At 45.9% G+C, this 21419-nt stretch overlaps 1 protein-coding gene across 1 annotated transcript; it reads left to right on the top strand.

Annotated features, from left to right (window-relative positions):
• The first annotated feature begins 5918 nt into the window (after window positions 1-5918).
• On the top strand, window positions 5919-18222 carry DNAJC7 (DnaJ heat shock protein family (Hsp40) member C7). Its single transcript, XM_010174001.2, has 15 exons — window positions 5919-5940; window positions 6334-6459; window positions 9270-9356; window positions 9864-9988; window positions 10080-10193; window positions 10771-10845; window positions 12347-12465; window positions 12816-12969; window positions 13218-13382; window positions 14424-14515; window positions 15429-15502; window positions 16072-16218; window positions 16464-16616; window positions 17172-17234; window positions 17937-18222. The coding sequence occupies exons 1-15, from the start codon at window positions 5919-5921 to the stop codon at window positions 17972-17974; spliced, it is 1554 nt and encodes a 517-aa protein (XP_010172303.2). The 3' UTR covers window positions 17975-18222.
• The last annotated feature ends 3197 nt before the right edge of the window (window positions 18223-21419 follow it).

The raw sequence follows: 21419 nt of genomic DNA, 5'->3' as shown, positions 1-21419 counted from the left end.
GGTGTTCGGGGTGTCTGGGAGCTCTGGGTGTGCACCGGGATCAGAACACCCGACCCGCACTGCAGTCAGGCTGTCGGCAGTCAGCGAGGGCTCCAGTGTCCTAGAAATAGAAACAACAGCATTTGTGTCTGGGGCCGCGCTGGCTGGCGTCTGCAGAGAGCTTCCTCCCGTCGCTGAGGATGAGGAGGAAACGATTAAGCTGTGCTGTGGAAGGGGAAGCTTCAAATTCCTGGATTTAAGTGCTCTTTGCTTCTTCATCGTACCCACTGCCCTGCTCCCTGTATCCCCTGGAAATCTGCACACAGCAGTTTTCACTCTGTCCTGCTTTGCTGTGGATAATGGGAAAACGTCAGCTGCAGACAAAGGTTTGGGCAGAGTCCTGCTCTGACAAGGTTTGCACAATCAAAGAGCTGCTTCAAGTTTCAGTAACTGATTTATTTCTAAAGTGATCAGGTGCACTTTGCCCGGGGGAGGCTGGGGGTGGTGGGAATCCCAACCTTTCCTGCACATTTCCTTCTCAAGAGTGAGTGAGCTGGTTCCCAGCAGCCGCTGAGCGTTGCAGTCTCGGTGCAGTGAGGTGGGATGGTCCCACGGCTGGGAAACTCCACTGGCTCTGCAGCATCTGAGCTGGCAGTTGGTTATCTCCTGGGGAACTGGGGAGGAAAGAACTATTTCTGTAGAAGGTGAGGCAATTGCTCTAGAAGAATGTTCAGTGGATGGAATGAAAAGGAGGAAAAAAAATAAAAGAAACCAGAAAGCGGCCTCTGAGGAACAGTATTTTCAAAATGTTACTGATGGCCTGAGGTGTTTTGTGCTGCTTGTTTACTGTCAGAAATTGAAGGCTTAAGGAGCTGAGCTGGGAAGGAGCTGGCTTCCTGGTGATGTCATTCTCAGGAGTTAAATTAGACGTTGCTGAAGAGGCACCTGGATGTTGTGCCTGGAATACTCACAAATTGCGTGGCCTGTAAAGTTGGGAAAGCCCTGTTCATGGCTAAGTCATCCCTTCCCCCAGGCTAATTAAATGTGGTGTTTGAAATGTTAAAAATATCCAAATGCAAAAACTGTGCCAAAGGCACAATCATCTGATAGCGACTTCTAACGTTACCCTCCCTTCCTCCTTCCCAGCGGCGATGGGTGCAGGAAACCCGGCGTGGACGGGGATGGTCTCCATGGGAAAGGCTCAGCAGGTGCAGAAATGGAAGGATTTGAGGGTCCTCACCCTGCTCTGAGGGGAGGGCTCAGCTGTGGAGAACAGAGGTGGTCTCGTGCATCTGGGTTTTTTTTGGAGTCATAAGGCCAGTGCCACAGTTTGTGGTTTCACCATGAAGTGCTTTTGTTAGGTACTTTCACAATGTTTCCTTTTTTTGTTGTTAGGATATTACTCCTTTATCTTGCTAAAAGAGAATTGTGTGGGTAGGAGATGATTATTCCACTTGCAGTTATTCTTTTTTGTTGCTCAGCCTTGCACACTCAGGCCTTTCTTCCAGCCAGGACAGATTTTCTTGGGCTCCTGTGCATTGACTTCTTCTCTGCTCTGGCCCTTCCTGGTTTACACAAGTTGCTTGACTTCTGTGGCTCAATTGATCACATGTAAATTAGAGTGATAGTCCCTGTATTAGGAAGAGTAGTTGGAGGCTTAATTAGGTGCCTAATGTTTGTAAAACATTTTGAACAGTGTGAGGGCTGTGCAGGCTCTCTGCATTAATGGGCACACACAGACATTTCACTGGAACCTGATTTAGTGCAGCCTTTGTGGTGTGTCTGTCCTGGCTTCTGTAAAAAACAGCAAAAATAAGGGAAACCCTTCTCTGAATCGTTGCTGTAAGTCAGCATCAGGGGTTTCCATGTTCTGTGCTTCTGTTCAGGAATTACAATGCCACGAGATAACTTTGCTTCAGGACTCACCTTTGTCTAAATGTGTGATTCTGCTCTCTGGCTTAATAAAAATAGGAAATTAGCAAAACTGGAGATTTGTATTTCAGAGTGACTGTAACTACTGCACTGAAACAGCTGAAAACATGCCAAATGGCTCACTCACAGGTCGTTTAAGGCACAGGAATAGTGTGGTCACAGGCTAATTATTGTCTGCTGCTGCATAAATTGTGGGGATCCTTATGTGGGTAGGAGGAAGGATTTGGGTTGATGTAATTGCATTAATTTTATCTGCTGGGTAGTGGTGGTGTTAGTGGCAGTTTGTACGCTGGGGAGCAGCTGCTGAGCAGGGCTTGATTTGTGGTGTGGTCAGAGACAAATCCACACCCAAAAAGTCACTTTAAAAAAAAAATAAAAATAAATTTTACAGGTTTCTAAGCTACGAGGAGAGTTTTTCCCTGGGCCCAGCTGGTCTGTGAGCTTGGGGTCACTGGAGTTCTGCCAGGGAGAATTTCCTTGTCATCCTCCTGGCAGCTCTAGAGTCTGTTTGATGTGCAACACTTAAGGTTGGATCTTTCTCCTCAAGTCTTCAGCATTGGAGGATGTGGAACCCTCTTAAAAAGAAACATCTCAAATCATTTGGAAAATATAATTATGAGATGATCTGCACAGGCTGTTGCTTTTACAGTGGTTTTGCTGCAGATGTCAGCTGTGTGGATGCCTCAGCAGGGAATCGTAGCTCACCTTAGGAAAGCATTGAACGGGAAATTGGCCACAGAGAGGAAATTGTGCAGAAGTCAAGAAGGATTCAGACCTTGCCTGACTTTGGGTCACTAATTAGTTTGGCAGGTGTTGCCTGGAGGTTGTCAGGTGTTGGTGATTAGCAGGAGTCTCTCCACCCCTGTTTGCCTGAGATGAGATGTGTCTTGGTCAGGTGAATAAATGTCATTTCTTGATTGAGTTCACGGGCAGCGCTGGCAGGAGCTGGGGCTGAGTCGCTGTAGGGTCACTGCTGGTGGGCAAGTGTCTTTATGGTGTATCCTCAAGAAGGTTCCACTATTCCTGTTCTGCTTGTAAATGGGCACTTGAGTTTCCCAGGCTGTAATCCAGCCTATTTTACTAGTATGTAATTACTTTACGATCTTGTGATAATATGCAGAGCAGCAGAAGCTGCTCACATAGTTGTTTACTCTCCCATCCCTTTGCAGAGTATTTAAATGCTCTGAATTCGGCAGTTGCTTTATACAGTGTAAAAAGCTGCTCACTACCTACAATTCCAGCCTTTTTCTCTGACACGAGATGGTTTTTTAGGGTGAATCATGTTGTAGATGCACTTGTTTTACCATGTAATTCTTAAAGCTGGCTGACTTCCTTCGTTTAGGCCTTTGTGGAAAAAAACCAATGCCTAGCTGGTTCTGGACCATTCCGTGAGTTCTCGTGACAGCTTTGGTGTGATCCTGCCAGAAATGATTGTGCCATTGCTATGAATTAGGTTAATACCGAGCTGGGCGAGTGAGGTGTGTTACATAACTGCGCAATTAAAGTTCGGGGCTCGTCAGGCTGTTTTCACTTAGAGCTGCAGGGAGAGGTTGGGTTCGTTCCTCTGATTTCTTGTGACGTATTTTGGTTCTTGTGGCTTTTGATCTGCCACGTTTGAGTTTGTGCTGGGGTATGGGGGATGTTGTGGGGTGTGTGCAGAGGATAGCGTGGGGGGTTCGTGTGCCCTCTGGATTAAATGTCCACTCTGAGGCAGACCTTTGCTTTTCCATTTCAGTTTCAGAGTCTTTAGACAATCCGTGCAGATATTCGCTTGTACAGACTCGAGATTTCCCTGGTTTGGGGACATGCTGTGAGTAAATGTCATCGTTTTAATTTCTGTATTGCAGTTAGTAGTAAACTCACTCCGTGTTCAGTGGGGGGTGCTGATGTGCAGGGAAATGTGGTGCCTGGTGAGCTGTTCTGCTTTGGGCTCTGCTGCAGTCGGGTCAGCACCAGGCTCTCCAGCTGCAGAGGGTGATCACGGTGTATGTTAGATGTGATTTTGTGTTTAAGGACCTGCTTTTCCACCTGCAGCCTTCCTCCAAGCACCAGAGACAACACACAAACCCTACTGATGGGAGATCATTTATATGTGTCCCCTTCACTCTAAATCCTCAGTCAGAGTAAAACCCAACCTGGAGGACGGATCTCTAAGGCATCCAGGGAAGTGTACACTGTGTTTGGCTTCTCTGCTGAGTCCTGAAAGAAGAGAAGGGACAGTACAGTGTGTCCAGTGGCAAATATGACAGCTAATTTTAAGCTCTAGACGTCTGCCTGCTGTAAACTGTATTGAGATCACCAAACTTATTTTACCCAAGCAGCTGAGTAACATCTGACAGCTGAGAATCTGGACTGGATTTCAAACAACAACAAAAAATACTGGATAAAGGCACTATATCTATTAAAGAAAAAGTCTCTGCAAGAATTGCTTAGTAAAGGCAGGTGTGTTCCTTTTGTCAGAGCATCCCAAAAAAAGATTACTTGGCCAGGACAGGATTTTGGAGCCTTGCTTAAACCCTAGATAGTTTTTTTTGGTCACAGTTTCATAATGGAGGCAGGAAATGAAGTAGGAGTGAGGGTCGAGAGAGCTGAGAGCGAGCGAGTCTGCCACCTGCTTGAATGCAGGATTTCTGTAGCTGGGTGGTAGTACCTGTGTGCACAGGGTCTGTGCCAGCACCCCCTGACCCAGGAGCTCCTGTTTCTACAGATCCCCAAAGTTTCTGACTTAGAAAATGAGGTGTCACAAGGTGGGTCTGCACGTGTCTCGTTAGGAGCTGGAGTGGGAGGGTGGAACCACGATCGGCGCTCGAGCGGAGGCAGCGTGTGGAAGCTCTGAGGAGGAGGCAGAAGTTGTTAGGCGAGCGTGGGATCGTGTCAGTGGTGCGGGGATGGCTGCTTCTCACAGCTCTTCTGTTCTGGGAACGTGCAGGGGCTGAGCTTTCAGCCAGGCATGGGGAATAGAGGGAGCCTTGTGATGGTTCCTTCTCCCACCAGGCAGGCAGCGAGCTCCTTGCACGGCGTGCGAGGGGAGCATCAGAACACGCGGCTGCTGCTTGTCTTGGTGGCAGGTCCTCGAGGGTGACAGGGGCCAGAGCATTTGAAGAATTACAGGTCTTGACAAATGTTACAAAAGAGAGAAAAAATTAAGTAGCTCCCAGGGAGAGAATTACTCCAAACAGTCCCCTCCTTGTGAGCCCACGGTGCACGCAAGCGATGAAAGACGGGCTTCTTCCCGAGACCCTTGGTGCAACTCTTCCCTGTCTTCTACATCCAGCGTGGAGAGGCCTTGAGAAGACACCAACCTCCCCTCACAAAGGAACCCATTCAGCCTGGATCGTATTTTTAGCAAAGCACGATTCTTCTTCAATTTCAAAAGTAGCAAGTGGGGAATGCAGCCTACATCAGTGCGAGATGCAGAATGATCTCATTCAGGCTGCAGCATCTGTTTGGATTGAAACAATTACCAGTGATATCAGGAGATCTGCATTTTTCTCTTGTTGTAGCCAGGGACTGTGGTAAACAAGAGCTGTTGTCTCTGTGTGCTTTCTATGTCAGTGGAGCACAACTGGGGAGAGATGCTTCTGTTCTGTGTTGGGGTTCTTGGACCACGAGCTTTGCATTTCCAGCAACTGGCTTTGCCTTCGTGCTCTGGAGGCAATTTGCTTTTTCTTTCCCAGTCTTTTTTTCATCATTAAGTCATGTGGGCGATAGAAATACCTGGGTACTTATATTCTGCTAGTGTTATCTGAGGTGCTGTGACTTGTTGATATATCAATCTGCTAAAGTAAATGCTTAAAAGGAAAATAGACCACTAAAAAAAAAAAGGAGCAGAAAACAGTAATTCTTGTGTTTGCCTGTTTTCTCTCGCAGCTCAGAATTCGGGTGTTTGTGAAGGTTGGTTTTGCCATCTATCTGTTTTCTTTCTCCTGTTTTCCCAGCTCTCCCCAGCAGTTTGTTGGCAGACAGGATGCCCTGGCACCCAGCCCTTTAGCTGTATCTATTAGTCGATGGTTCCTCATAAGGTGACAGGTAAAATTGCTAAAAGGCTGGTGACTCAGGGGCTGCTCGGAGTGGTGGCTCAGATGAGTTCTGCCATTAATTCTGTTCACCCTTTTCTTTAGACTATACGTCAGAGAGCTTCTGAGGGAAGGAACTTTAATAGGATCTGTGATTTTCTTTTCTATTTATGATGACAGAAAAAAAGAGGATGGAGTTTTGGCCAAACTACTTAGTGTCAGGGTTCCCCAAGTGCAGAATTGCTGATTGTTTTTTTCCCATTGTATTTTACGTGTTTGATCTGTAACATTCAAAAGAGGTCCTTGTCTTTGGATGTGTTTTAATCATGCAAAGTGTGAGTCCTGCTGCTTGTGACACGGATCCATCTCACAGGCCCATAAGTGTCCCTGGCTCTCGTGGCCCCAGGGAAGGAGGAGAGCGGAGGTTTGGGGGCTGGCAGTGTGCTGGCTTCTGGGGAAGAGTCGGGCTGCAGGATGAGCACCTTCCTTGGGCGAGGTGGTGGCAGGGCCAGGGCAGAGGAGGCACAGCAGGGCAGTTTCCCCTCTCAGATGGGCAGGTGTGTCCTTTGCTGGAACAGGAGTGGGTGCAGCGGGGATGAACTGGGCTGGCAGTGTGACGAGACCCTTTGGAGGCAGCGGGGTGCGCGTGCCGAACCATTTCTCTGCCACCCTGTTACTTATGAATCTTATTTCAAATAAATACAGCCCCGTGGCTGTGTGTTCCTTCCATGGCTTCAGCAGTTACAGCAGGGAGAGCTGCACCTGGAGAGTGGCTGGTGGCAGGAGTTTAAAACTGAAAGTGAAGAGCAGGGCAGACCCGTAGCTGGGCCCATGGGCCCTCGGCGCAGCAGCTCCCAGTGTCTATTGTTTTGCCAGCTGGCAAAACTGGGATGGTTCAGTGAAAACAACCCCTTGCACGAGGCGGTTGTGTGGGAATGGCCAATGGCGAGCCCGAATGGGGCTCAAAACATGTGAACTTGTTGCAACACAATTCCCTTTGTTCTTCTCCTGGTAGGTTTGCTGAACGTTGCTCTCTTCGCTGGTGGGGTCGTTCCTCCTCCTCCTCCTCCTCCTCCTCGCTGCCTTTGCCGAGGTGCCCTGGGAGTGCTGGGGGGCTCTGGCCACACTCCCCCCTCACAAGGGCACCTCGGCTCGAGTTCAGCCTGTCCTGGCTTGGCAGCTTCCAGTGGATAAATGCATTTCTCACATAAGGATCTGATCTCTACCTGCTTCCAAAATAAAAATGCTCAGTGGTGGTCGGTTCTCACGAGTCTGCTCTGCGCCCCCGGTCACTAAAATGCAGGACTAGGCAGGGATCTGTCCTTCAGCCTTTGTGTTATAGACTGAATGAGGCTGCTCACTGTGGTGTGTTCTGACAGTTCATCCTCTGTAGTAAGAGCCCCTTTTCCACTCTTTGGGTCTGTTGTAGCTACAACCTTCAATGAAGACAGTCAACTTCTATCCTGTTCGGTTTATTAAGAATGTGATTTGTGAAAGCAAAGTCTCTGCTTTCTCTGGGCAAAACCTGGTCCTGAAACCTGCCCAAAGCTGTGTCTAATTTTTGAGAGTTCTGTAAAGGTGAACAGAAGTACAGAAGTGGATCGCTTGCATTTCACCTCCTGTGACAGATTAGTCTAAACATTTTAAAGATGAAGATTATCTCTGTGTTTATAGTACCTGGTGGACTGGAAACTGGCTCTGACTCGGGCCTTTGTTACAGTAGTGTTGCCAGGCACAGAAATAAAGCTCCTCAGCCCCAGAGCAACTGAACAGCTCATGCTTCCTCTGGAGCTGGATGGAGGTATTTGTATGGAAAAAGTCCTGTGACTCTCCAGTCCTGTGTTCTCTGATTTGCCTTGGGTTTGTTGAGCTTGGATTTCCCTGTAAATAGCTTTCCTTCAGCAAGTGCTGCAGAGAAACACCTTCTTTTCTGAATCCTTCTTTCGAGAAGATGCTGAAGCCCAACACTTCAGCACAGCCTGGAACTGACCTGTGTTTGAGCCTGCAAGTACAGCTCTGCTCTGGCAGACTGGGGGGTCACCCAGCTATTTTAACTTCCTTGGCTTCTGCTCCCTTGCTTCAGCAAAGGCCGTGCTCAGAGCAGTTGGTAGTCACCCAGGAGGTGTAGGATGATGTGTAATGATCAGCTTCAGCTCTACTCCTGGTGCTGTGGTCATTTCCCCTGTGCAGGTGATCCCTGGGGCTGGGCTGCTCCAGCAGAAGGTGGCTGGTTGCTGAAGGAGGGAGTAGCTGAGGCTCATAGATATGCTGCCTGCATCCCTGGTGGGACATGAAGGATGGAGTCTGAGCTGGTCTTTGTTCTGATGGTTAGAATTTGTCTTTGTCTGAGGCCAGAGGCCAGAGTTTGGTTGTGTAAGTGCTTTGGAGGGTGGACAAACAGCGTCTGTTGCTCTGGCTACAGCAGTGAAGTCCCCAGAGCATGATGCTGTATCTTAGAGTGGGCTGATGCTTCTTTTTAGTCACTCTCATAGTTTTTACATGTTAAACAGTCTAGGAGAGGAAGCCAGTGAATTAAATCACTGAATTTGATTCAGTGAAGCTGAATTCATCTGCAACACCATGTTACGAGTTCCCTCTCAGACTGCTTGTCTAAAATGGTGAAGGTAGATGGGAGAAGAAAGGGAAGGGTTTAATTTCCTTCAGGGGAAACTTTGCTTTCAAGAGTTTAAGGGATGCTGCTTCAAACCATATGTTGTGTGTTTTTAAATGTCCTAAACTGTCTCTGCAAATGCTTGCTCTTGAACATGAGGACTATTTCTGGACCTGTTGCCAAGGCAGTGCCAAGCTTCTGCTTGAGGCTTGCACCCTTATTTCTTCTCAATTTAGCTGTCTTTTGAATGTAGAAATTGTTCTTGGCCCTGTTTCTTAAGTATGTGGGACTTCTGAAGGATAGACAGCACTCTGTTTCTTGACTTGGGTGACTGCTGAGGTCATGCAGCACCTCCCAGGAGGAGGCTAGTTTGATTAACCATGTCCAGCTGAGCTTTGCTGGACTCCAGAAATAGGCACATCTGAGACTGAAAGGAGGATGCTCAAAGTTGGCTTGAGTCTGCTATTGCATTCCTGGAATATTTGGCTTGGTAATACCCCTGAGCATCCCTGTTTGTGGCCCTAGTGAAGTGCTGAAGTATCTGAGAGCCTGCAGGACGTGGGGTCTGCTGTTTCCTCATGAACGACAGAGGAAATCTCACAGCAACCAGCTACAAGCATTTTGAAGCACTGAAGAGTTATATTGACATTGCTTGGGGATCAAATGCATGGTCAGAATCTGTTCTGATGCTCCATTCCTCTTAAAATGTGGTGTTTTGCTTCCTTTCAGAGAAGCAGAATCATTCAAGGAACAAGGAAACGCATACTACGCCAAGAAAGATTACAATGAAGCATACAACTACTACACAAAAGCCATAGGTGAGAAGAGTTGGTAATAATATTTGCTGAATACTGTGTCTGAAAATCAAAGCTGGTTATTGATTTAAAATACACTAACAGGGTTTCTAACAGCACATGCTGGATAAAATCTTTTTGCCTGCTTGTGAAATTTCACCAGATGTGTAACACAAGTCAGTGCCACTGTGGGTGATGGCAGCAGTTCTTTGTTTCTCCTGCAGCCAAGGTGTTCTTAACATGAAACCAATAAAACATCTCTGCTACTGTGGGGTCAGCAGTGCTGCCAGACCAAACACCACACACTTGTTCCAGATGAGTGTATTCCCATGTATAGTGTGGGGAGCAATAGTTTTTTGACTTGCTGTTCAAAACAAACACTTGATATCATGTGTCATCTTAACCCATTCAGGTGACGTTTTAAATTGGGAGGGAATGTAAGTTTTTAATCCAACCCTGTCTTTTTAGCCTATTCTACGAGTTGTGTAGCTGCTTGTGTCGCACTAACAGTGAGTGCTCTTACATCTCCAGACACCTGTCCCAATAATGCCAGTTATTATGGGAACAGAGCTGCCACACTCATGATGCTGGGGAGGTTCCGAGAAGCACTGGGAGATGCTCAGCAGTCTGTCAGATTGGATGATAGTTTTGTGAGGGTATGTGGAAAACTTCATACTTCTTCATGTCCCAATGTCCTTGTCTCCACCTGCTGCACCTCTTGCAACTCCCTCCTAACTGTCCCCTCAGGGCCATCTGCGGGAAGGGAAGTGCCATCTCTCCCTAGGGAATGCCATGGCTGCCAGCCGCTGCTTTCAACGAGTTTTAGAACTGGATCATAAGAATACCCAGGCACAGCAAGAGGTAAGAGGCTCTTAACATTTAAATATTCCCAATAGATGGGCCTGTCAAAGGGAATGGATTCATCTGATAAGCCTTTTGCTTCAAATTTGCAAGGTAGAATTACAGTCATCGTTAGTAATGACTGTTTGCAGGCTGTGAGGTAATGGGGAAAAATGAGACGCTGTCAAAGTCTCTGTATCTCTTTTTCAGTAGACAGCCAGGCTGCATAGTTACTCTTGTGTGTTGTTGTCTCTTCTTAGCAGAAGAGCATGGAGGCTAAACTGGTCTTTCACCCAGCACTCCAGAGGGGAAATGCTGGTAAGGGAGCACGGAAATGGGTGATGCAGCATGTAGAAGGCTGCTGCCATTTTTGTATCTCACTCACACGGGTACATTTTCCTGGGCTACCAGTTAGGTCACTTGATTTCAAACTGATTTTAGTGCCTGGGGAAAGTATTCATGTAATCTGCATTGTTGTTCCATGTTCTGCCATAGTTTTTGCTCTGACAGTTGGGGGATTGGCTGCTTAAATACCACCTGATGGTGTTTCAAACCAGTGACTGTCCTGCAACACTTGCTGTGTTCTCCTGTCTTTCAGCTGAAGAATGCCAGTACTGTGCTGGAGTATGAAAAAATAGCTGAAGTGGATTTTGAGAAACGGGATTTCAGGAAGGTGAGATTAACTCGATTGTTTCCTGTAGCATTATGACCTGACACGTTGTGCCTGGCCAGTTCAGCCAGCTGCGTGTCTCATTTCCCTGCCTGCGTTAGCTGGGCTCTAACGGGAGCTGCTGTACAACATCCTTTTGCTATTGAAGCACGACTGCCTTGTGAACTGTAATAGCTGTGAAAACGGCAGAGCTCGTGCTCTCTTAGCACTGAAAGAATGAGAAGTGAAGAGGGTGACTGGTTAGGGCTGAACATCTTCTGTTGCTGTTTGCTTTGCAGGGTGAGTGGAACCATCAATGAGCTGTTTGATACAGATTTTGTCAGCAGCAGCAGCAGCATTCGATCTCGCTTTGCTTCTAAAATGCATATCCAGGATTCTTCTTTCTTTAATTAAAAAAAAAGGCAGTCTATCTGCCAGTGCTATAGCGAGGGGGTTTGAAGGAGGAACGCGGATCTGCGTGGGTCATTCTCCGTTACTGTTTCCAAATCTTTCTTCCCAAGGGCTGTGACAGGATGTAGCTGGTGCTGACCTGATACAACAGCATGAAATCTGAAAGGCACCAAATAACTTCTCATGCAACTGTTTCTGTTCGATGGATGCATTTGGCTCAGAGACTGTCCAGCACGTTAAGCTCATTGTTCAGGTCACTGACTCTTAAACTAAGCTCAAGATTTTGGAAGGGTAAATCCCAGCTTTGTATCCCCTGGATATGAGGAGCACATGGGATGCGTGGTCAGTCTGGATTTCACGTGTAGGAATTGCCCTGCCTGTACTGCATGTTCTGGGCTATTGCATCTGTCCCTTCACTTCTCCCGTCTCACTTCACTTGGGGAGGCTTGCCTGAAATGTGATCTTTGTTCCTGGAGAGCTGCTCTTGCTCCTTCCTCACCCAGAAGCCACTGGCTTCTCAGTCTGGAGCACAGTGCTTCCCACAGCGGGCAATCGTGATGTCACGGGCTGGGGAAGCAGATGAACCTTGGTGGAACAATGACCCTGTTCTCATGCAGATGTCCCCACCAGAGAGGCAGAGATGGAAAAGACCCATTAGATCACCCTGCCCACTGCAGTCAGACCACTGTAAGATCATCCCTGCACTGTACTTTTTTGTGTTCTGTCCAGTCCAAACTGTCTCAATCTATTGAATTACTGTCCTTCCCACATGTCTTTATAATGCAGGAAACAGGGGCAGAATTGTCTTCCTTGGCTTTTTCTTTAGGGCCTACAGTTTCAGAAGAGTTAAATAGAGAGACTTTCTACAGGTGTCCCTCAAATCTTCTCTGTAGGGCTGTGTCACAGTAACGTAGCAGGTGGTACAGAAAGCCCTTTAGAAGACAAAACAAAAACCCTGCACATGAGGAACATTTTCTAAGGAAATAGGTGTCTGCGTGCTTATCTTCCTGTCCAAAGACAAAGCTGAAATCTCACGGGTGGTAATGGTGCAGCCTTTCACACCAGGCCTTTGGCTCTTTGCTTTGCTCACACTTGTGTTTTTTTCTCCCACTAGGTTGTATTTTGCATGGATCGTGCTTTGGAGTTTGCTCCTGCTTGTCACCGATTCAAAATCCTCAAGGCTGAGTGTTTAGCATTACTGGGTCGCTACCCAGAGGCACAGTCTGTAGCAAGGTGAGCATCTGAAGGCCTAGAGCTTGAGTAACAGCTGGTGGTATGTCCTGGCTGCTGCTTGTTTTCCACAGCCTGGAATTAATGAGAGAGTATAAAAAAGAAATAATCCATTAATGCAAATTGTGATGAGGAAGAATGCATGAATTTTTCCCCTTTAAAGTTAATCTTACCAGGAAGCTGTGTTTAGACTCCGTTCATAACCAGCAGTTTTGCTTGAGCAAGTTCCTTTTTGCACATCTGGACTTGATAAAATAAGTAAATATCTCAGTAGAGAAAGAGTTCTTCTGGAGATCAGAAGGAAACTGGAATAGGGAAATGTTTTATTTTGATTTTTAATATGTCTGTTACAGTGACATCTTACGAATGGACTCGACAAACGCAGACGCTCTGTATGTCCGTGGTCTCTGCCTTTATTACGAGGACTGTATTGAGAAGGCAGTGCAATTCTTTGTCCAAGCACTCAGGATGGCTCCTGATCATGAGAAAGCATGTCTTGCCTGCCGTGTAAGTTGTGGATACTGGGGATGGGACTGTAAGTTGACAGAAAATCTTATTTTAACCAAACACCTGGCTTGGCTCTGTTGGACCGATCCCTTCTCCCAGCTGCTGGAGCAGAGCAGTGACTTTATCCTGCACTGGTGTCTGGAACCAAATTATAATGGCTTATGTTTTACCTTGCCCAGCAAAATAAGGTGCTTGGTACCCCTTCACCACCTACCTAATGTCCTTATCCAGGTTTTGTTTTCTTTCAGAATGCCAAAGCACTTAAAGCAAAGAAAGAAGACGGGAATAAAGCGTTCAAAGAAGGAAACTACAAGCTAGCATATGAACTGTACACAGAGGCACTAGGAATAGATCCAAATAATATAAAAACAAATGCCAAACTCTACTGCAACCGGGGAACGGTTAATTCAAAGGTAAGAAGTGGTCACCTGTCAGGTAGTCTTTGATCATATTCCTTCATCACATAGTTTATAAATTGCAAATGAGTTATTCTGGAAAGCAGAGGCTTCTCTGGCTGCTGGGGCAGCTGGATCTCTCTAGTGCTGTGGGCAATGTTTCAGGTTTTTGTACTTGCACAATGATTGGATCTGTTCCAAACAGCCAACGAGGTTGACTCCTGAAGAAACAAAACTGAAATACTTGGGCTGCACAGAGTAGGAGGGAGAGAAGGAATGTGGTTAAGTCTTATCTTAATCAGCATAAAGGCATTCTTATTTGTTTCCTTTCTAGTAATGAAAAGATTTCTTTTCTTATTCTTCTTGTAGATCTTGTCTTTGTTTTTTGATCTAAAAAGAAACCAACCTAATTTAAAAACTGTGGATACTTTTCCCAGGTTTGCTGTTGCATTTTAGTCATACACAATCCAGAGAAACAGTCAATCATGTGATAATGCTTCAATTTTCCACCCTGTGTTTCCTTCAAGTATGTTTCCTCCTCAGCTGTCTCTGTGTTGGTTCCTGCTCTGACAGCAGCAGGGCTTTTCAACACCCGACTTGGTCAAGAGACAGAGGCTGTTCTCAAAACCTGGGAACTGGGATCAACTGGAGGCAATGGGAATGGATATTTACATGACTGTTTCTGTCTGAAAACAAAACAATGCTTTTTTTAAAAAAAATTGTAAATATTTAAGTGTATTTTCCTGTCTGGGAATTAGTTTGACTACAGAATAACTTGGTTTTCAGATCATTCTCAGGAAAACCCTTGTTTCCAAGTGCATTTCTAAAAGAGAAGCACCAAATAGTTCTACCATTTCACTAACCAAGCTTCTCCTTTTTTCCTAAAGAACAAAAGCTCTGTGTTTTGGGGGGAGTGGAAAAAAATTCCTAGATGCAGACACAGAAAACAGTGAGATGTTCCAAGATTCTTTACACCTGTCATCTGCCTAAAATCATAATGCTATTTAGAAGTCTTTGTTCTCTGATTGGGACTCACCTCACCTCTGTCTGCCATTTTAGCTTAGGAAACTTGAAGAAGCAATAGACGACTGCACGAATGCGGTAAAACTGGATGACACGTATATCAAAGCATACTTGAGGAGAGCACAGTGGTAAGTAGACCTTTATAATGGACGTGCTGAGCAGGTTTGTGGGGAGGAACCTCCTCCCTACAGCAGTGAGTGACAGGGATAACAAATCTGAAGCTTAACAGAATAAAAGGTTCTGTCTTAAGGGGTCCTGAGTTTATTCCTGTTCCTTATGCTGCCGAGGAGATGAGGGAAGCTCTGTGTAGTCTGTCCTGCCTGCATGGATTTGGCACTGCCTATTGATTGCTGTGTTTAGGCAGGATTTGTTCTAAAGCTTGACTTATGTTTATAGACTAAGATAAGATGTCCTGTCCCAGAGAGCCTCTCTTAAGCTTTTTCAGGAGGGCTGCTGCAGGTAAGAGATCTTATCCTGGCAGTCACACTTCCAGCAAACCTGATTTTGAAATGGGATGCCCTGGTTCTCATAAAGGAGAAATCAGCTGAGACTGTCTGTTTCAGCCATGGATAATACTGCAGCGTAGTGCAATGAGGCTGAGCAAGTTGTACAAAGGAAGCTCAGGTCTGGATGTCTCCTTTGTAACTTGGCACCAACCAGGGAAGCAGTCAAAGTTCTGACTATGGATTTATTTGCTGCTTTTGTCAATACTGATTATTCCCCAGTTTGTGGCAAAGCTGCCCAGCTTATAGAGGAACCATACCCATTATTGTAGCTTTCCTGTTGTGCATTCATTTTAATTTACAGCCTTCAGTGTTCTTCTCAAGCTCCATCTCAATAATTGCTAAATTCCCACAAATAGCAGATCTGGGCTTCCAGTCAGTCCAGCAGTGACCCTTTGTGGGGTCGTTAATGATTGCTCTTTCTGCAGTCCAGTGGATATCTCCTCATTAATTCATATCCATCCAGAAAACTTGTACCTGAACCCCCTTTTGATATTTCCTATAAGTGCACCTTGGCCACTAGTGTTTCTTTCCACAGTTACATGGACACAGAACAATATGAAGATGCTGTAAGAGACTATGAAAAGGTTTATCAGACAGAAAAAACAAAAGGTGAGCACAGTGGCATTCTTTTTGTGTGCACGAGTTTCCCCTAGCTGGCAATTTTCTTGTTGCTTTTGTTTGCTTTTTTCCCCCCACAATATGCTCTGATTTGCAGCCTTTTACTCCAGCAGGACAATACTGGAAAAGTCCTCAGAAGCACTCTGAAATGCTTGTCTCAGAATCTGGTTTCTTTCCCAGCATTGACTGCTGAGAAGATAATTTAGCTTGGAGCTGAAGCAGTGCACTAGATTCGGAATATCTGGTTATGGTTCTTAACTGTCATCTTTGCTTCTTTAGTAGCCTGAATTGAAATGACAGAGTAACCTTAGTCTTTGTGGCTCGGTGTCTAGTACTGGTTTAATAGCACTGAGATGTTTATCTACATGTGGAAACAGCCTTAAGTGGACGGTGAGGCTTTAATTAGCTACCTGACTGTAAATCCAAGTGGGTTGGTTACTTGTGGCACTTGAATCCTTCAACCCATGTGATCTCAACATGTTGATCTTCAACCTCTTTTAAAGCAGGAAATTGTACCTGATGTTAAAGCCACTTTCCTTTGGCATTGCACTTCTTTCTAGAACACAAACAACTCCTAAAGAACGCACAGGTGGAGCTGAAAAAGAGCAAACGGAAAGACTACTATAAAATCCTTGGTGTGGATAAAAATGCTTCTGAAGATGAGATCAAGAAGGCTTACCGGAAAAGAGCACTAATGCATCATCCAGGTACCCACAAACAGTCTGTTAGTGAAGCATATATTGTTGCTTTGATCCCCTTGCTCCATGCATATGCCCTGCACAGCCATCACTCAGAGGCAGGAATAAATATGAGAGAGGGAGTTTCTGGACAAATAACAGTTCTGACCCCCCGGATCTCAAATACTCACTGTGACAGTAGCTGTCCATGTGCAGCGTTTTCCATTTACACTAGAAATGAAAAGCTTCTTTCCTGCTTGTTTTTGTATCCCTAGACCGACACAGTGGGGCAAGTGCAGAGGTACAGAAGGAAGAGGAGAAGAAATTTAAGGAGGTTGGTGAAGCCTTTACCATCCTGTCAGATCCCAAGAAGAAGGCACGCTACGACAGCGGGCAGGATCTAGAAGAGGATGGATTGAACACAGCAGGTAAGTGTTCCTTAGGATGTTCTGCCGTGACAGACTTTAAAGAGATTAGTCCATTTACAGTCTGCCTTCTCCTCTAAAGCAAACCTCCCATTTGTAATAATTCCTTGAATTGACTCGGATTGGTCTCTGAAAGCATTTGCATGGCAGATCTGCAGTGAATGTTTTGAGGTGTGAGCAGTCTAGGTTACCTGCTGGATGTTATCCCTGATGGAGCTGGTAGGTAATAGCTGCCATTAGGCACAAGTCTTTTGTAGGAAGTGTAAATAGCGTAACAGGAAGATTGTGGATCACTAAATGCTGCTTATCCAAAATTCTTCAGTTGCTCTTGTGACTGAAATTCTCTCTCTGACAACTGTTGCTTTTACCTGATTTCTGCTAGTTGGGGCCCTGTGCTCCACTGCCGTGCAGCAGTGCTCAGAGCAAGCTCTTTGTTTGTAGCTTTTTGTCCATTTATAAAAAGCTTTATAGGCCCTCAATTAAGTGACAATTTCTAAAGTGTGAAAAATGTAACTGCCTGTTTCACTTCAGCTCTCAACTTCTTTTTCTTCCCCGTAGACTTTGATGCAAATAATATCTTCAAGGCCTTCTTTGGTGGGCCAGGTGTCTTCAGTTTTGAAGGTAGGTGGAAGTGTTCTGTCAGCTTTGGAAAGGTAAGTAAGCAAATCACTTAACAGGACAGCTGTGTTTCCCAGAGACCTTGTGCTGTTCAACAAGAGTATTTGACTTGCCCACATAAAAGTATCTGGGAGCTCTTGGAAAGCTCCCTGCACAGTGTCCCAGCTGATGGCCCATTCTGGTTCTTTCATGTTCAAAAGCAACACACAGCTCTCTCCTCTGGTTTCATAAAGCTGTGAATCCTCCTGAGGGCCTCCACCTGCAAGCATTTTGAGGTGACCAGAGGCCATGAAGAAGCTGTTACTCAATGTCCCTTCAAATCTCACGTGTGGCCAGGCTTTCTCCACACACCTGGGAGAAGGATGGCTTTATACAGCACAGAGCAAGTGCTCAGCACTGAGCTGGTGTCAGCAACCCCTTAGGGAAGCGTCTGTTTCTTAAGGTCTTTAGTTAAGTGAATGTTGAGGTCTTGCAAGCTTCCTGTGCTGTTTATCTTCCTCCTTGTAAATCAGCCTCCTTTACCCATGTTCTCAGTCTGTGTTGGGAATTAGCTGCTGGAATCACACAGCAAAGATCTCACCTCTCCTGCCTGTTCAAATGGGTTTGTTTGGATTAAGAACTTGGCATCAAGCTGCTGCAGGATAGTAGTTAACCATATTGTCTTTGAATTTTGAAAGCACTAATACCTTTCATTTTCTTTTTCAGCTTCTGGGCCAGGAAATTTCTTTTTCCAGTTTGGCTAAAAAAAAACCCAAACCCCACACATACCTGATCTGCTTATTTTAACCTTGAATACGGACATACTTAGACTCCTTCCTTCATCCTGTCTCATTGTACTTAGAGCAGTTTCATTTTTCTCGGTTGGAGACCTCTGTTTTGTGTGCTTTTGTGTGTGAAGAGGAAACCAGCTCGGGGAGGGGAAGGCTTGTGAATTTTGTTTTATTGTTAACTTTATTAAAAAAAAAAAAAAAAATAAAGCTTTGAATCTTTTGGTCCCTCCATGCTGGCCTGTACTTTCAGACTGTTCCTGCTCCTCAGCAGAGAGGATTTTCCTGAAGTCCTCCCGGAATCTGGACTTGGAAGAGGGTGAAGTAATCTCCCGTTTTGCTTTGGTTGGCTCTGAAGTGCAGTATGGCAGCATGTCTGGGGTTTGTAGTAACTTGTAAGTTACCTTAATCTTCTGAAACTATTGCCAAGATTCAATCGAGTTTCATACAATCGTGGTTTACCTGCCAGCTTTCTTTTCTTTTTTTTTTTGTTCTTTTTTTTTTTGCCATGGTTCTACCAGAACAGTACACTTGGGCATTAACTTAAATGATAACGTGTGAGCTTAACATTTGATACCAGAGAAATGCTTCTTTGGATTTAAAAGAGCAGCCTATGTGAGAATTCCCTGTGATGCAGCTGGAATTAAGAGCTTTGTGTTTCTGCTCCAAGAATTGTCCTGTTCAAGGGAATATTGAATTTGCTCTGGCCTGAACTTCTTCACCGTGTGCTTTTTTTTTTTAAATTAATCCACGTGAACATTTAATATTTGTGCTAAAACTTGATTTTGTTGAGCTTGATGTTCGATTTCCTGTTATTGATCCGTAACGTGGATGAACTCTTTCTAGCTCTGAAGAAATGCAAAGTAATATTCAGGTTAATAATTGCAAACGGTTACTGTGTGTGCAGCAGTGTGCTCTCACAATGTTTACAGGAACTGTACAGATACGTTAAACTAGCAGAGTAGTTTTCAACTAGAAGTAATTTACTAGTCCAAAGAAGCAAGAAAATGCAAAGTCCAACTCTGAACTGACAGTCTGTCACTTGCTTCTCTTGCACAATGTTGGGACGAGCGCTGGAGGGATGAGCTTACGGCCTGGAGCTGCGCGTGGCTGCGCTGTCTGCCGTTGAGGACGGGTTTGGCTCGGTGGTACTGCCGGTGAACAGCAATGCTGGTTTATTTTTCACCATAGATGTAGTGTCACGGCAAGATCTCAGCTGAGAGAGGACTCTGCTTCCAGAATTCTTCTCTTATTTCTAGTGAGTGAAGAACCCTGTTGACTTGGTGCTTTGTTCAAGTTAAGCGCTGTCTGTAAATGGGGTCTGGAGCGCAGCGCGCGGCGTTGTCCGACGGCTTCGGGCAGTCTTGCTCAGCAGTGGGGTTTGAGAGAAAGTTGTGTTGGCACTGGCAGCTCCAGCCAGAAGGGCAGAGTCTCAGCAGCGTTGCTGGACCCGGAGCATTGTGGACTGAGCTGTGGTCGCATAGTGGTGTTGGAAGGGGTGAGTTTTACGTGGCTGAGAAAACGGGTGTTCGTGCAAATCCAAGCAAGGCTCTTCCTAGAGAAACCTGACACTGACTTTTGTATAATACCTGATTTAACTTCTTACTGCAGGAACAGGAGTTGCAATGAATTCATTGCATGAAATGATTCCTTTGAAGGCCAACATCTTTGTCTTCCTTCCTTTTGAGGGCTGTACTGTCCCCCTCAGTGGGACAGAGTTGCGAGGCTGCGATGCAAATTCACTTCACATCCAGCAGTTGCAATAGTCGTGGTGCTGCCGCCGCTGAGCACCACAGTCCTGGGCTTGTGTGTTTGTCAGCATTTTTGACAATCTGCTTTCATAGAGGGAAGGTTTAAGGGCTTAAATTGTAGTACTGCAGAATAAAGAATTTTATAACTCGCTCAAAAGTCAGCTTTTAAAATGAGCCAGTGTGGAGTAATATTTCCAAAACCAGACTCTACAACATTGATTAACTTCCTTCGCCCCAGTGTAACGTGATGGAGTTTCCCGGATTGCACTGAGAGCAAAATAAGGTCCTGGCATCTTTCAGATCACTCTGGAAAGGTGAATACCTGGGGAATTGAAATACTGGTCTATGCACATTGATACTTCTCCAGTTCTCTTGGCACTTGTAAATCAGAGTTTACAGGACCTGTTTGTGTGGCATTCTGGATTCATAACGTCTTGTCCTGTGTGTGTTGATCTTACTGTACAGCTTGGACTTTTCTCAGTCTTTTATCACCGTGCAGGGACGTGTCCTGCATCCGTCAGTGGGTTTTATTCTCATTTTCCCCCTCCCCCAGTTAAGTATGACAGGCTTCCTTCTCTCCAGACTTTGAATGAGACCATTCCTTGGAGGACAGAAGTGGAATGGCTTTTCCTCTGAGAGAGAAAGTGTATCCAGCAGATATTTATAAAACCGTACATGAATGCATGATTTAATGTAGTTAGATACTAATATGATGAATGCCAAGACTTTTTGAAGGGGCACTTGTGTGATTCAAAGTGAAGGGGAACTCCTGTTGCCTTTTGCACAGAGCTCTGGGGTCTGAGCGGCGTTTGGTGACTCCGTTACCTCTGACAGCGCCTGGAGATAGAGGTGCAGTGGCATTGTCACCTCCACTGTGTCCTAGCACGGCTTGGAGACACGGGACTCTCTTTCTGTCAGAAAAACCTGCTTAGGTGTGTGTTGCTTGAAGCGTTGCCTTTCACACTTGGTAGTTCCCAAACATTATTCCTGGGTTGTATTTCACGTACAGCCCCAGGAGCCTCAGTGCCATTTTCCAGCTGCTGCCGCTCTGCAGACCCCCCTGGCTTCCTTCGGCTCGATAGGAGCCACCAGACGTAGGAATTTGCCACAGGTAATGATTAAGTATCCTGTGCTTTTTCTGGGATGATCAAGAGCTAATGAAGGTGGTCAGAGGCGGTTGGTGTAGGTGATGCCCTTGGAGCACAAGCTTGGTGGGATGGACGTGCACTGAGCCTTATTCCGAAGGGTGCTGTTCCCTTTGGTGTGACCGTGGGCCACCAGGTGAACTTGGCATGTGGAAGAAACTGATGGTAAAGCCCTTCCTTTGAGTGAGGAGGGTTCTCTTTCTGGAAGTCAAGTCTTTGTAATTACCAAAAGGTTTATTTTTTGGTGTAACAACAAGAGCCTCAACACTCATCCCTGAAACGCACCTGAACGTGCCCCAGGCTGCTCCACCTGCAGTCCCATGTGCCAGGATCTGTGTGTGACCAGCCCAGGTACAGCAGCTCTGCTGCACTGTCCACCGTGGCCCCTCAGCCTGACAGCTCCTGCCCGCTGCTTCCGAAGAGGAATGGTTGGTGCTGCCACAGCTCTTGCGTGTGGGGAGTGCCCGGAGGTGGCAGAGCTGACGTGGCTGGAAGCCCGGCCAGGCTGGTGTGGAAGGGAGGGAT

This window comes from Antrostomus carolinensis, unplaced genomic scaffold, assembly GCF_000700745.2.
Source record: "Antrostomus carolinensis isolate BGI_N321 unplaced genomic scaffold, ASM70074v2 scaffold15828, whole genome shotgun sequence".
NCBI classification, from domain to species: Eukaryota; Metazoa; Chordata; class Aves; order Caprimulgiformes; family Caprimulgidae; genus Antrostomus; species Antrostomus carolinensis.
Note: the sequence above shows the minus strand (reverse complement) of the source record. Positions and strands in the feature narration are given on the sequence as shown.